The sequence below is a fragment of the Liolophura sinensis genome, chromosome 10, assembly GCF_032854445.1.
Source record: "Liolophura sinensis isolate JHLJ2023 chromosome 10, CUHK_Ljap_v2, whole genome shotgun sequence".
Classification (NCBI taxonomy): Eukaryota; Metazoa; Mollusca; class Polyplacophora; order Chitonida; family Chitonidae; genus Liolophura; species Liolophura sinensis.
Window position 1 is genome coordinate 26,445,695 of NC_088304.1, and position 13,070 is coordinate 26,458,764.

At 42.1% G+C, this 13,070-nt stretch overlaps 1 protein-coding gene across 1 annotated transcript; it reads right to left on the reverse strand.

Moving 5' to 3' along the window:
• Positions 1–432: 432 nt before the first annotated feature.
• Positions 433–7,868, reverse strand: LOC135476763 (N-sulphoglucosamine sulphohydrolase-like). The gene is made up of 5 exons (XM_064756891.1): positions 7,746–7,868; positions 6,218–6,368; positions 4,278–4,513; positions 3,206–3,381; positions 433–1,067 (listed from the first exon to the last, which is right to left on the reverse strand). The coding sequence occupies exons 1-5, from the start codon at positions 7,837–7,839 to the stop codon at positions 459–461; spliced, it is 1,266 nt and encodes a 421-aa protein (XP_064612961.1). The 5' UTR covers positions 7,840–7,868; the 3' UTR covers positions 433–458.
• Positions 7,869–13,070: the final 5,202 nt, after the last annotated feature.

Consider the following 13,070-nt stretch of genomic DNA (forward strand, 5'->3'; position numbering starts at 1 on the left):
ATTCTTGTCAAGAGCATAAAGCTACAATCAAATAAATAAATCAAAAATTAATTTTATTGTTTCCGCCTTTTAACTTGCAATTCAAGGTACTTTCCGCAAACATGCATAACAGACAATTTACCTCAGAGAAAAGGTGAAATGATTTATAAAAACACGAAGAAAACGGTTTGTCAGTTTTATAAGCGAAAAACGATTCAAATGTTAATAGCTTTTTTATCTTCAGTTGTTTAGATGTGCCCTTGAACATAGATCGAAAAGTAACATTAAGACGTCTTCAGCATTCAGTACTACTAATGAGGCTAATACTAATAATTCGTCCAGGTATTCCATCTGCCACTATAAAATATTTCATCCTGAGTCAGTTAATTTCGTATGAATGTATTTTTTTTAATTGTTTACATGAATGATCTAAAAAGAAGCCAACCGTCACTGTAACATTTTGGTCCACTCTCGTGTAGTCACGGCTTTGAGTACATATTGACTTTATTATGCTGGTCGTAGCAGCGGTTGTCGGTTTCTAGAACACCCGATGGAAAACATCGCCAGGCATCCTGGGTGACTTCCCGCCATTCCATCAGGCGTTTCTGAAGACTCTGCAGAACCTGGGCGTACCCAGGCATGTAGGCCAGGTTTGTCAGTTCCATCGGGTCCTGTTCCAGATCGTACAGCTCCCATTCGTCCCTGTAGTAATACTGATCCAGTGTCTTGAACCAGTTCGTCGGCAGTCCGTGAGCCGTCCGGTTCATAGTGTCCATCCAGGTCGGTGAGCCGAACAAGTCCGTGGCCGCTGGGAAAGGCATTTTGTAGTTCAGGTTTTGTAGCAATCTGTACTTCCCGGATTTGATGACTCTCATTGGATAGTACATGGTGATCTCGTGGAAGTCATGGCTGCCGAATGCTGTGTCCGAGTGCATCTGTGCGGGTGATGACGTCACCGGAAGTAGTGACGTTCCCGTCAGAGTTACGGTGGGCAGTCCGGTCCGTATCTTGTATTCGGGAAAGGAGACATTGAACCAATCCAGAACCGTTGGCACCACGTCAAGGAGACTGGCATGGGACTCAGTTCTCTGTGAATAAATCAAGAAAATTTTACTAATTACCTTACTTTAAAGGTCAGGAATATCTCACGAGAAAACTGTTTCAAAATCAATGGAACTGGCATTTAGAGGCTACTTTTTGAGGGTCCGAACCTTTGAAAGGTGGCAAAAGTCTATAATAAAAAATTCTTAATGACGTATTTAGAAGGTTGGTTTCTATTACTGTTTGCAAATTCTTGATTAAAAGTGGTCAATGTGCGACAGATATTATGTATTTATAATCAACACGAAACTATACACAAATAAGAAAATACAACGGAATAAATATTTATTCATAATTTCAATTTTTAGCAACTGCAATCAAGAAATCATGAAGCTCTGTCCACATTACCATTCCGTGACTAGATTTTGGGTAAAATTACCACCTCTACCATCGCCCCTAATGTCTTATGAAACGTCAGTTATAGAAGAATACTTCAGTTTCGTCAGACAAAACCGTATACGGGTGATGTTCCTTAACTAAGTTTTGCGCCCTGTGTCCTTATCTAGTATTTTTGGTGTAGTGGCCAGGATACCATAATTGGTTTCGCAACATGACACTTCAATTTCTTTTCATAAAAAGGTTGGTCGCTTTCTGACTGGAATATAACCCAGCCTAGCACTTGCTTACCTGTTTCCAGTACTTATCGTTTAGCGGTGAGTAGACCATCATGTATTCAGATACGTCAGGCCATCTCTCGGCCAGGGGTTGCTCTGTGAACTGCTTATCGTGCTTTCCGTTGAGGATATGACAAGCTCTGTTACTTACGTGTCCTCGGTATTTATTGTCGAGCAGTGAGGAGACCATCATAGATTCAGATACATGTAAGTCAGGCCATCTCTCGATCAGGAGTTGCCGTATGGAAATGCTTACCTTTCTCCTGAGCATATGACAAGCTCTATTGTTTACCAGCCCCCAGTGTTCCTTGTGTAGCGGCGAGGAGGACATCGTGGATTCAGATATGTCAAGTCGTCTCTTGGTCAGGTGTTGTCGTATGTAATGCTTACCTTTCTGGTGAGCATATGACAAGCTCTGTTGTTTACCAGCCCCCAGTGTTCCTTGTGTAGCGGCGAGGAAGACATCGTGGATTCAGATATGTCAGGTCGTCTCTTGGTCAGGTGTTGTCGTATGTAATGCTTACCTTTCTCCTGAGCATATGACAAGCTCTGTTGTTTACCAGCCCCCAGTATTCCTTGTGTAGCGGCGAGGAGGACATCGTGGATTCAGATATGTCAAGTCGTCTCTTGGTCAGGTGTTGTCGTATGTAATGCTTACCTTTCTGGTGAGCATATGACAAGCTCTGTTGTTTACCAGCCCCCAGTGTTCCTTGTGTAGCGGCGAGGAGGACATCGTGGATTCGGATATGTCAAGTCGTCTCTTGGTCAGGTGTTGTCGTATGTAATGCTTACCTTTCTGGTGAGCATATGACAAGCTCTGTTGTTTACCAGCCCCCAGTGTTCCTTGTGTAGCGGCGAGGAGGACATCGTGGATTCAGATATGTCAAGTCGTCTCTTGGTCAGGTGTTGTCGTATGTAATGCTTACCTTTCTGGTGAGCATATGACAAGCTCTGTTGTTTACCAGCCCCCAGTGTTCCTTGTGTAGCGGCGAGGAGGACATCGTGGATTCGGATATGTCAAGTCGTCTCTTGGTCAGGTGTTGTCGTATGTAATGCTTACCTTTCTGGTGAGCATATGACAAGCTCTGTTGTTTACCAGCCCCCAGTATTCCTTGTGTAGCGGCGAGGAGGACATCGTGGATTCAGATATGTCAGGTCGTCTCTTGGTCAGGTGTTGTCGTATGTAATGCTTACCTTTCTGGTGAGCATATGACAAGCTCTGTTGTTTACCAGCCCCCAGTATTCCTTGTGTAGCGGCGAGGAGGACATCGTGGATTCAGATATGTCAGGTCGTCTCTTGGTCAGGTGTTGTCGTATGTAATGCTTACATTTCTGGTGAGCATATGACAGCTCTGTTGTATACCTGCCCCCAGTATTCCTTGTGTAGCGGTGAGGAGACCATGCCAGGCTTGTACAGGTCAGTTTTGGCGTTTGGCCAGGGATTTTCATGGCTCAAATGACATTCCTTCTTGACTCGATTTCTACAACAGAAAAGACTCTATATTGCTTACCTGTCCCCAGTATTCTTTGTGCAACGGTGAGGAGACCATCATTGGTTCTGACATGCCAGGTTTGTACAGGTTAGTCTTGGCGTTTGGCCAGGGGATGCCGTTGTCGGACGTGTAAATGACGAGAGTGTCGTCCATGTGGCCAATTTTCTCTAACTCTGCCATGAAAAGTCCAATACCTAGTGGCAGAAGAACGACAACAAATCACTCATCATTGAAGTCATTAAGTTATAGTTATACTTTGTGATAGGGTTGTAAACACAATATCTCTTAACCTTTTTTGACCTTTTTTTCATCAAATTTGTACTATATGTGTACCTTGTGATATACAAGATCCACGTACGACGTTAAACCCCAAGGATACATACATACGTATAGAAGATCCCCATTGGGTAACTAGTACAGTGCAGCGTATATGTTATCTGCAGATGTAGTCATAAAGCCGTATACAAGCCGTCAACCAATAAGGACGCTCTAGGTCAATTATCGGAAGGCCAATTCTCAAAACGACGTACAACATAAACCACTAAAGAACTAAGAAAGCAGTTGTCGATAATAAAGTATGTATCTCAGTTGCGCTCTGATTGCAACTGTTCAGATATCCAACATGGCGATCTAATTCAACACGATGAATATACAATGCCTATAAGTGTGCGTACTTCTCAGTTCACGCCTCAAACCCCACCCCCTACCTTACCGACAACCACAAAAAGGGCCATGCTGCCAGTGCTGCCATTCAATACAACATGAACAACTGCTCGCAGTTCTACCACATAGCCGTGATGCAGACTGAGTTAGAATAAAACCCTGACTGATGTGGATTAACAAAAGGCCGTCTTTCACTGGTTACGTGTGATCATTTTTCACCTATAATACCGTCGTCGCTGCTCTGGTTTTACACTCTGTGCTGTACGTCTTTAATTATATTAAGTAATTATATTAGTTTATGGTGAAGCTTGAATCGCTCTAGGTCATACGAGACGGGGGGTTGGGGGGGGGGGGGGAGGGAGGGCGCCATTCTCACATCAGGGATTGTCAAGATTACCCCGATTGCCTGGTGGTTAAAGTTACCTACCCTGATCCATACGACTCATGGTTGTGTACTGAGCGGCGATGTCTGCCCGGGCGGCGGGGGTGTCGGGGATGAAGTACGGTACGATGACATCCTCTGGGTCGTAATGGACGGGCTTCCAGTCTGGGATGACCCCCATGCCGGGCTCTCCATTGCCGAACTTATTGGCAAATGGACCATTTTTACTCTCAAAAGCATCTCGATGAGGGTCGTGGATTCCGATGTACAGGAAAAACGGTCTGTGATACAGAAAAGTGCGATTTTATATTCTGGGCCTTGTCTAATTTCTGTCTCCCCTCAGTAGATGAATTTAGATCGGTATGCATGGGAGCTTTGGACTTTACCCGTCTCAGCACTTGTGTATGCGAAATATCTACACAACTCCACTGGGCCTAAATTCATTTAAATATTTGAATTCTAAAGTTTGAGTTATGGTCCCTACTTACCTTATAGATACTGCAAGCAGTATTATAGTTGGCCAGTCAAATTTTATACCCTATTACTTAACATGGGCCATTCACTAAATATGCTCGGTTTTTCGTATCGACTCGTCGTATTTGAGACGCCGTATCTCAAAATTTCTGCTATATCGTGCGTGTTTACCTGATTTGTGTCAGATGTCGATTATTTACAGGCTGTAGTCTATTTCTTTTACAGAGACGCCTGTATTCAGCTGTCTGCAAAGTCATTCATACTCGCTACCAAAATTGCCTTTAGTCAATGTTACATAACTACCCAAACTCTTCACATTGATACACTGGACGTCCATGTTGTTACAAAGAAATTGCGGTAAGAATACTTTTTCATAATATTAAACTTCGTGGGCTTAGTTTCGACACCAAGAACTCATTGTCTAAGGGACGCCATTATTATTCAAAAACAAGTTGCATGCTGGACAGAGGGCGTGGAGAGTAATTAGTCCATCTCTAAAACAATATTGCAGTGAGGTCATATACTACAAGAGATAAAGTAATATTCATTTAATAAGGTCATATTATATTAAAACGTGCGAACGATTTCAAATATGGCAGAAACAGGGTTTACAATAAAGTCGACAGCAGTTCAGCTAACTGGTGTCACCCTCCTTCAAAAACATGATGAACCCCACCCAATACCCAGCATGCCACTGACATTTTTGAATAATTATGATGGCATATGGGTTCTTGCCGTCGAAACCGAGCTTATGGACTTTAACATTATGAATTAGAAATTGTTGTAACTTTATTTTCCAAGCAAGAATATGAACTTTAAACATAGGCCGTATGCAGACGTTGAGCTTGTGTTGTTACGTGTCACTCACTCAAGGCAATTTATGACTGGTTTTGCAGACAGCTGAATATAGGCGACTCTCTAAGGAAATAGACTATAACCCTGTTTTGGTTTCACTCCCTTAGGAAAGACGATTCAACTAAATGAAAAGAAAGGAGAGAAAAATATACTAAAAATGGTGCCAAAATCAGGCGAAGGTGCCTGAAAAGGTATTTACAAATATGGCCTGCCTTTTTGTATGGTGGATATTTGGGGCCACCTCTTGGTATTTATCCTCTTCGTATAACAATGTTCCAAATAAGGATGTGTTGGATGGGTATTCGTGTCTAATAAATTTATCTGAATGTAAATCTGTTGCTAATATCGAAACACATGCATTTAATCTGCATTATGATAACATTTCTGAATATGTTTGAAATATGAATAGTATCAAAATCCACGTTGAATACATTTGTTAACTGAAGACCCCAGTTGCTGTGCAAATATGTTATTAAAAATGTTAAGAGTCCTAATTTACGCAAAGACAGTATTCAGCAGAAGGTGGTCCAAAATACCCACCGTATAAAATTATTTTTAAGTGTCTCTTTAAAGAAACAAATATTGATGACCACATTTACAACTGCACCCTCAATATAGCAGCCTGCTGTCGGCAACTGTGCCTATCGTAATCCCACCTGGTGTCGTCAGACTCCAAGAACGGCCGAATCTTCTCCATCATGTACGTGATATTCCGGCCCACCTGCTCTAGGCTGTTATTCTCCTCCGTCTCTTCGTAATCGAATTTGTATACCGTGTCTGGGCCGACATGCTTTTTGCCCACAATACCTGCAACAAAAAGAAATTGACATCCACTCCTGATCTTTCCTTTTCCATGGGGTATCAGTTTTCGAGGATACATTAATGATGTAGAACAAATAATAGAACAATAACGAAGAATTTCTTAGTTACCAAAGTCCCTCACGGTAAGGTGACGACAGTCTAGCTGCCAATACATCCTAAATGTTTTCTTAATTTATTGATTTTTATTTTATTAATGTTATGTTCGATGCAATTTTTATGAATATTTTACTTTTTTGAAAAGGGTCAGGATAATAAAACCTCATTGGTAATGGATCAGTGACAGGAACGGAGATTTTTCAAACAGCTCTGCACAAGTCAATCTTAATCCCATTCCAAACGTATAAGTCCAAATCATACTTCCGACAGTTAGCGGGTTGTATTTTGCCATGGCGATTTTTTTTCTGGCCGTTCGCCTTTTCAGTAATATCCGTACTACAACTCCAGTTTTGCATTTGCAGTTCTAATTTTTTGTGGATGGCTCTGACCATCAGGACACCAAAGCGATAACGATTTCCATTGTAATCCGAAGGTCAATATATAGCTAGGAATGGCTTCCTGTCCGAGCCGCAGTTTAAATTCTTTTGCACTTACCATTTTAATATGTGATGGATGACTAGGACGATTGATGTGTATCTGCGGTTGACACAGCTTCAATTGTTTTGCACCGTTTAAATGCATGTATGTGATGGATACATAGGAGGTTTGTGTCTGTTGTCATCTGTGTCTATCGCCGTCTGTGTCTATCGCCGTCATGTTTATCGACGTCTGTGTCTATCGACATTTGTGTCTATCTGCGTCTGTGCCTAGCAGCGTTTGTATCCATCGGCGTCTGTGTCTATCAGCATCTGTGTTTATCGGCGTCTATGTTTATCGATGTCTGTGTCTATCGACATCAGTGCCAATCAGCGTCTGTGTCTATCGGCGTCTGTGTCAATCAGCATCTGTGTCTATCGGCGTTTGTGTCTATCGCCGTGTGTGTCTATCGGCGTTTGTGTCCATCGGCGTCTGTGTCAATCGGCGTCTGTGTCTATATTCAACAATGCACACAGTCTAGCGAATTAAAACCAAAGGTGAAGGAATAAATCGATGTCGGACTGCCATCTGATGGTTTTTTCTTCACCTACTGATAAATATCGTCAGAGCGCAAGTCAGCGGCAGCAATGTAATCAGTGTGGACAGATGTCATTTCCTTGGAGCGTCTTCGTTGTATTACAAACGCTTATAGCTGTCAGCTGAATACCAGGTCACGCGAGAAAGCGAGATATTTTGCGATAATAAGACGTTTTGCAAGAGTTAACATTTCCAGTGAAAGCATCACAATAATTTTGAACCAATGAAAATCTTTTTACAACTTTGTCTTACCTGTTCGGATGCCATGTTCCCCCAGGATGACGGGTAAACTCCTGACGCCATCAAAAGAGTTGAAATGATGGGGATCGTTATGGAGTCCATACATGCCGTTTTGATGCTGAGGCAAGCCCGACATCAGAGTCGACCTTTTGTGGATTAGAAAGCGTAAGCAGATTTAGACAAATCACCCATAACGTTTTCTTGAAAAACCATCAACGATTAATTTACAGAAATGACGATTTACGTACAAGCATTAGTATATGTTTTATTTTTATTCCCAGTTACACCTCAACAATAACTTATAAAATAAATCATGGATTTTCAAAATCGATGTTTTCACAAATGTTGCACAAACGAACTAACCAATCAGTAAATCAATATCCATCAACTGATCAATCGGCAATCAAAACGCAAAGAAAAAAGAACACCGAATGAAACAACTGATCAATCTCTTAGTATATGTAAAGTATACGGTGTCCGAACAACCTTTAGTGAATAAATGGTTGTTTTGTTTCGTTGGTAATGAATTGACAAGAGGCCGGATTTTAGCCGTTACATGTAGCCAACTGACAACTATCAGATTATCGTCGCTCCTTTGGCTTTGCTCTAAGTGCTGTAGAATTTTACATTGAATTTAACTCCTTGCTCAAGAGCGTTGCAGGTTAAAATAGTAAGACTAAGGTGTAAAAAATTGGAGCAGAAAACTGAACCGAGGAAACCTGTACGTTTTGCCTGTTTCTAGCATCTAACAGACCGTGCTACAATCAAGCCAGTGACAAGTGGATTCGAACTAGTGACCTTATCGCTGAAGGGCTATAGTGTTCTGCACTGCGGCATTGACAGACCGCTCTACAAATGAATGAATGGAAACTGGTAACTATATAGACTTTGCTGACCTGCTTGGAGAACAGCTGCTGACAGTCGTAAAGGCTCTATCGAAAACAACACTTCTCTGAGCCAGCTTGTCGAAGTTGGGCGTCTTACAGACGCTGTTGTTGTAAAGCCCCATCTGGAAACCGGCATCGTCCCCTGCAGTGACGTGTGCATATGCTATTGGTAAATACTTAGAGAACATTATCATGGACTGATAAAAATTTATTTATTTATTTGATTGGTGTTGCACGCCGTACTCAAGAATATTTCACTTACACGACGGCGGCCAGCATTATGGTGAGAGGAAACCGGGCAGAGCCCGGAAGAAACCCACGAATATCCGCAGGTTGATGACAGACCTTCTCACGTAGGGCCGGAGAGGAGGCCAGCATGAGCTGGACTTGAATTCACAGCGGCCGCATTGGTGAGAGGCTCCTGGGTCATTACGCTGCGCTACCGCGCTAACCAACTGAGCCACGGAGGCCCCTAACTGATAAAAGAAAGGCATTTGAGCGGAGAATACAAAATACTGTAACTCATTATTTCAACCGAAATATAGCCTTCTCCGGGAATGGGAAGTATTTGTAAACATAATAAAGACATTGATACAACTGAGTATGAATATGACTGAACCTTCCCATATTGACACCATGCAGCATTTGAGTTCAACCCTGCGTGCATATTTTTATTATATGTTCACTGCCTCTTTACGCAGTTCCCAAAAATATAACATCATGACGTGCAGGTATGGGAGTGAAGGGAACGTATCAATGGCTGGATGGAACCTGGTTAACATTCTGAGCTGAAGTAGTCTGGAGATGAATTAGCAAAACGTCACTTCTCAAGTCAAGGACAAGCTGTATGAAGTCTGTGTCAATGTACCAGCAACGTTATTGTTGCAACTAGATTATGTGACACCAGACCTCACATATCTATATGGGAGCCAGATGCGGCCATGCTCTCTTTCACATACTTACTATAAAAAGGTAAGAAAGATATTCAAACGACACTGCCTGATTTAGTCGAGATAAGGGCGACAAGCGACTCCGAAACGAGATTCCAACGAGACTCCAAGGATATTCAGTCGAGAATGTTGCGCCTGCGCCTGAATCTCGCGTTGTGGACTCGAGCCTGCGTTCGAATCTCGCCTGTTCACACATTTCCCGACCAAATATCACACAGTAAGATGATAATCATATCATGTAAGATTATTTCCTTTCTAATGCATTTGTTCGTTGGTTAATTGACTGTGCGGCCGTTAAAGAAAGGGGCTACAGTATACAATTAATGCTTACAGGTCGGCTATAACATGTAACGCCTTGCTATGTTTAGTAGTATTTTTGTTTGCCTTATGAGGTTGCTCTCTCTTTCCCTTTGCTTGTGTGGTATCAGTTCGTAGAAGTTTCAAAATGTTATTCCAGGTAGAGCTTTTTGTGTCTTTTAGAAGTGGAGGCGGATACACAAAAGCCAAATGTAGAGATAAGTTCGTTTCACTGCATGGCCTCTGGCGGTTTTGACCGCTATCACTTAATTGTCAGTTTTTTGAAAAATTATATCTGTCAACCCCGTCAGGAATTGAAGTGGTGCTGTCTCAGGGGGCAATTATTATCAGGCCAAGAGCGCTCGGTACTCACAGATTTGGAGACATCGCGGGGAGGTCAAACGTTAATATGTAAGTAAATGGAAAACTAGGTATGAATTGTGACAATACTTGCACGTGAGACCTTTAACTCTGTGGCCTACACTGGAACTGCACAACCCCTAATAAATCAGCCACACCCAGAACAGACTCCAAATGATGTTCATATAAACTTACCTATTATAACTAGTGCATTTCTACGGCCAGGCGCTACGGTATTCAAACCACCAAACCCGGGCAGTGTTAGAGCAGATAGGCACAACCCCACAATCAGCAGCCGTTGTGTTGTATCCATGTTTGTATAATGACTAAAATACGTCCGGGTGCTAAAGGACTGTGGTCATCCGAGCCAGACAAACTGTGTTTAGCGACGTGGGACAATGTAATCGAAGATTGTCATATCCCGGTGTATGTACATTATCATTCAATTTAGACGCAGGTAAAAAAGCAATCAATGAACTTAGATTTTAGGTCATCAGAGATTGGCATGTTATATATGCTGCAATTTTTAGGTCATCGTTTTGAGGTTGCTATTGTGTGAGCACTACATAATACGCAGGTTTCAACAGAGTGGCCTAATAATACAACGAAGATAAAGCGCTATCGTCACAAAAAAATTTCTGCTTTCTTGCTTCGTTTAATTTTGTTAATGGGAAAGTAGTCATCTGTTTCCCCCGGGCTCTTCCTTCCGTTGCACTGAGTTCTTCGGTGTGCAAACACTTTCTATGCAGGACTAAAGCGAATCGTCTCTGGCCTCCAGTGTACTTTTGGCACTGATGATTCTTTTCGGCCCACACCATCAGAGCGACGTTAAGGTTGAACCAGGGCCATCTAACGACTGAGAAGGTAGCAACTCTATAGCCAACGCTAACGGTTAGATTTCACATCTTTTCCAGAGACAATGTTGACTGCCTACCCAGCAGCGATCAAATGTTTTGGATTATATTACATACCAACAGGTTTCACAAGAACAAATTATGGGAACGCGGTTCTCAAAAGAATCCTGAAGAACCAAGATTTCACCAAGTGAAATAATCTTGAATACGGCGTAAAACACCAATCAAATAAATTAATAAATTTAAGGTGAAACATTATGGTGGATGCTTGCAAAGTCTAACCTTCGTTGTTGACCTCCTCGTTTTTTTTAACGATACGATTTGTGCCCGCAGAGGCAGCGAGTTGGCGAGATGACGGGATGAATCACCTCGTCAGGCCAAGCCATGTATTACACAGGTCCAGGTAAGGAAAGGTTATTTCTTGGTCTCCATACATAACTGTACGTCACACGTTCGTGAAAATTTTACCAAAAGTCAATGGATTATACTTCGCCCACTGCGGCTCATATTAATAAATCCATGTAACTAAGTCAGTTTTATGGGTGGAGAAAACCAGAGTGGCTAGGATAAATTGCCGACCTTTGGGAATTTACTGACGAACTTTCCCTCGTGTGAGGTACAGATATGCAAATTACAATAGTGAAAAACATGTGTTCTTTGACAAGGGTTATACTTTACAACCAGACACACTAGCATAGTTATCCGCTTACCGTCAACGAGGTCCACAAAACAGTGTGAGCGGAGGAATCTGAAAAATCCGTGTCCGAAGCCAGGGTTGAACCCGCGCCTCGTGTGTCTTGGCACTTGAAGGGTAACCGAACAACGGAAATACTTTTTTGTTTGTTAAAAATTTCTGTGAAAAAGAGCTTTATTAAGGGCTTTGTTTATTTTTGTATATATTTTTTTGTATATCCATGTTGTATTTTCACTGTGAATTTATTTTCCTACCTGTCATTTCGACCCCGAATCGACTTGAATCCTCCCAACTGTCTTGCTATTGATAGAGGTGTGCAAGGGCTGGCCGATATACTCAAGGTTCCGAGCAGGCGCACAAACATATTTCCGGACAAACTTTTCGAAGGAGCTGTAGGATCAGGGTAAGAATGACATGGAGAACATTTATGGATGGGGATGTCTGCCAAAAGACCGTTATGTTGTGTTATGCTCTGTGGTACAATGCTTCGTGACTTGTGCGTTGTGTCAAACTGTATGCTAGTTTCTTCTATATCTACATATGGTTCGAAACCAACATTCCTATACCAGCCGTCAACCAATATGGACGTTCCAGGTCAATATGCTTTATTCTTTGTGGAGAAACGCATTTGACCTTGCGCTGTCTAGATCGTAAATTATGTTTTTTGATGCATGCTTGCCGCCAAGTTCCAAAATATTTCCCTTTTGCTGATCTGAGCGTGAGTATTTCGGTTCCGGACTATCATAATACGACGGAGACCTGATGTGTTCGTCCTATCTGGGCATTTGTTTCCCTGGTTGTCCTTTCGATCGTTATGGTTCATTTTACTTGCTCTTTATTTCTTCGTTGGTCAAATCACAAATACAACGCTTTAGTATGATGTGTTTTATCCAGTTTACCAAGTAGAGAACTGGAAAATACGTGTTTAAGCTAACATGCGGATTACTGAAATGGAGAAATCTACCCACCTAAGCAAGTAGGCTCTAATCTGTGTAAAACGCGTGACTTACCACTATACAAACACAGTGACGTGTTTCAGGAAAAAAAAAAACAAAGAGTACACCTCTTAAACTGACTTGTTAATGGCGAAAACTGTTTATGATTAAAGGATTGATTGATAGATTTGATTGGTGTTTACGCCGTAGTGAAGAATATTTCACTTATGCGACGGCGGTCAGCATTATGGTGGGAGGAAACCCAGCAGAGCCCGGGGAAACCCACAACCATCCGCAGGTTGCTGTCAGACCTTCCCACGTACGGCCGAAGAGGAAGCCAGCATGAGTTGGAATTGAGCT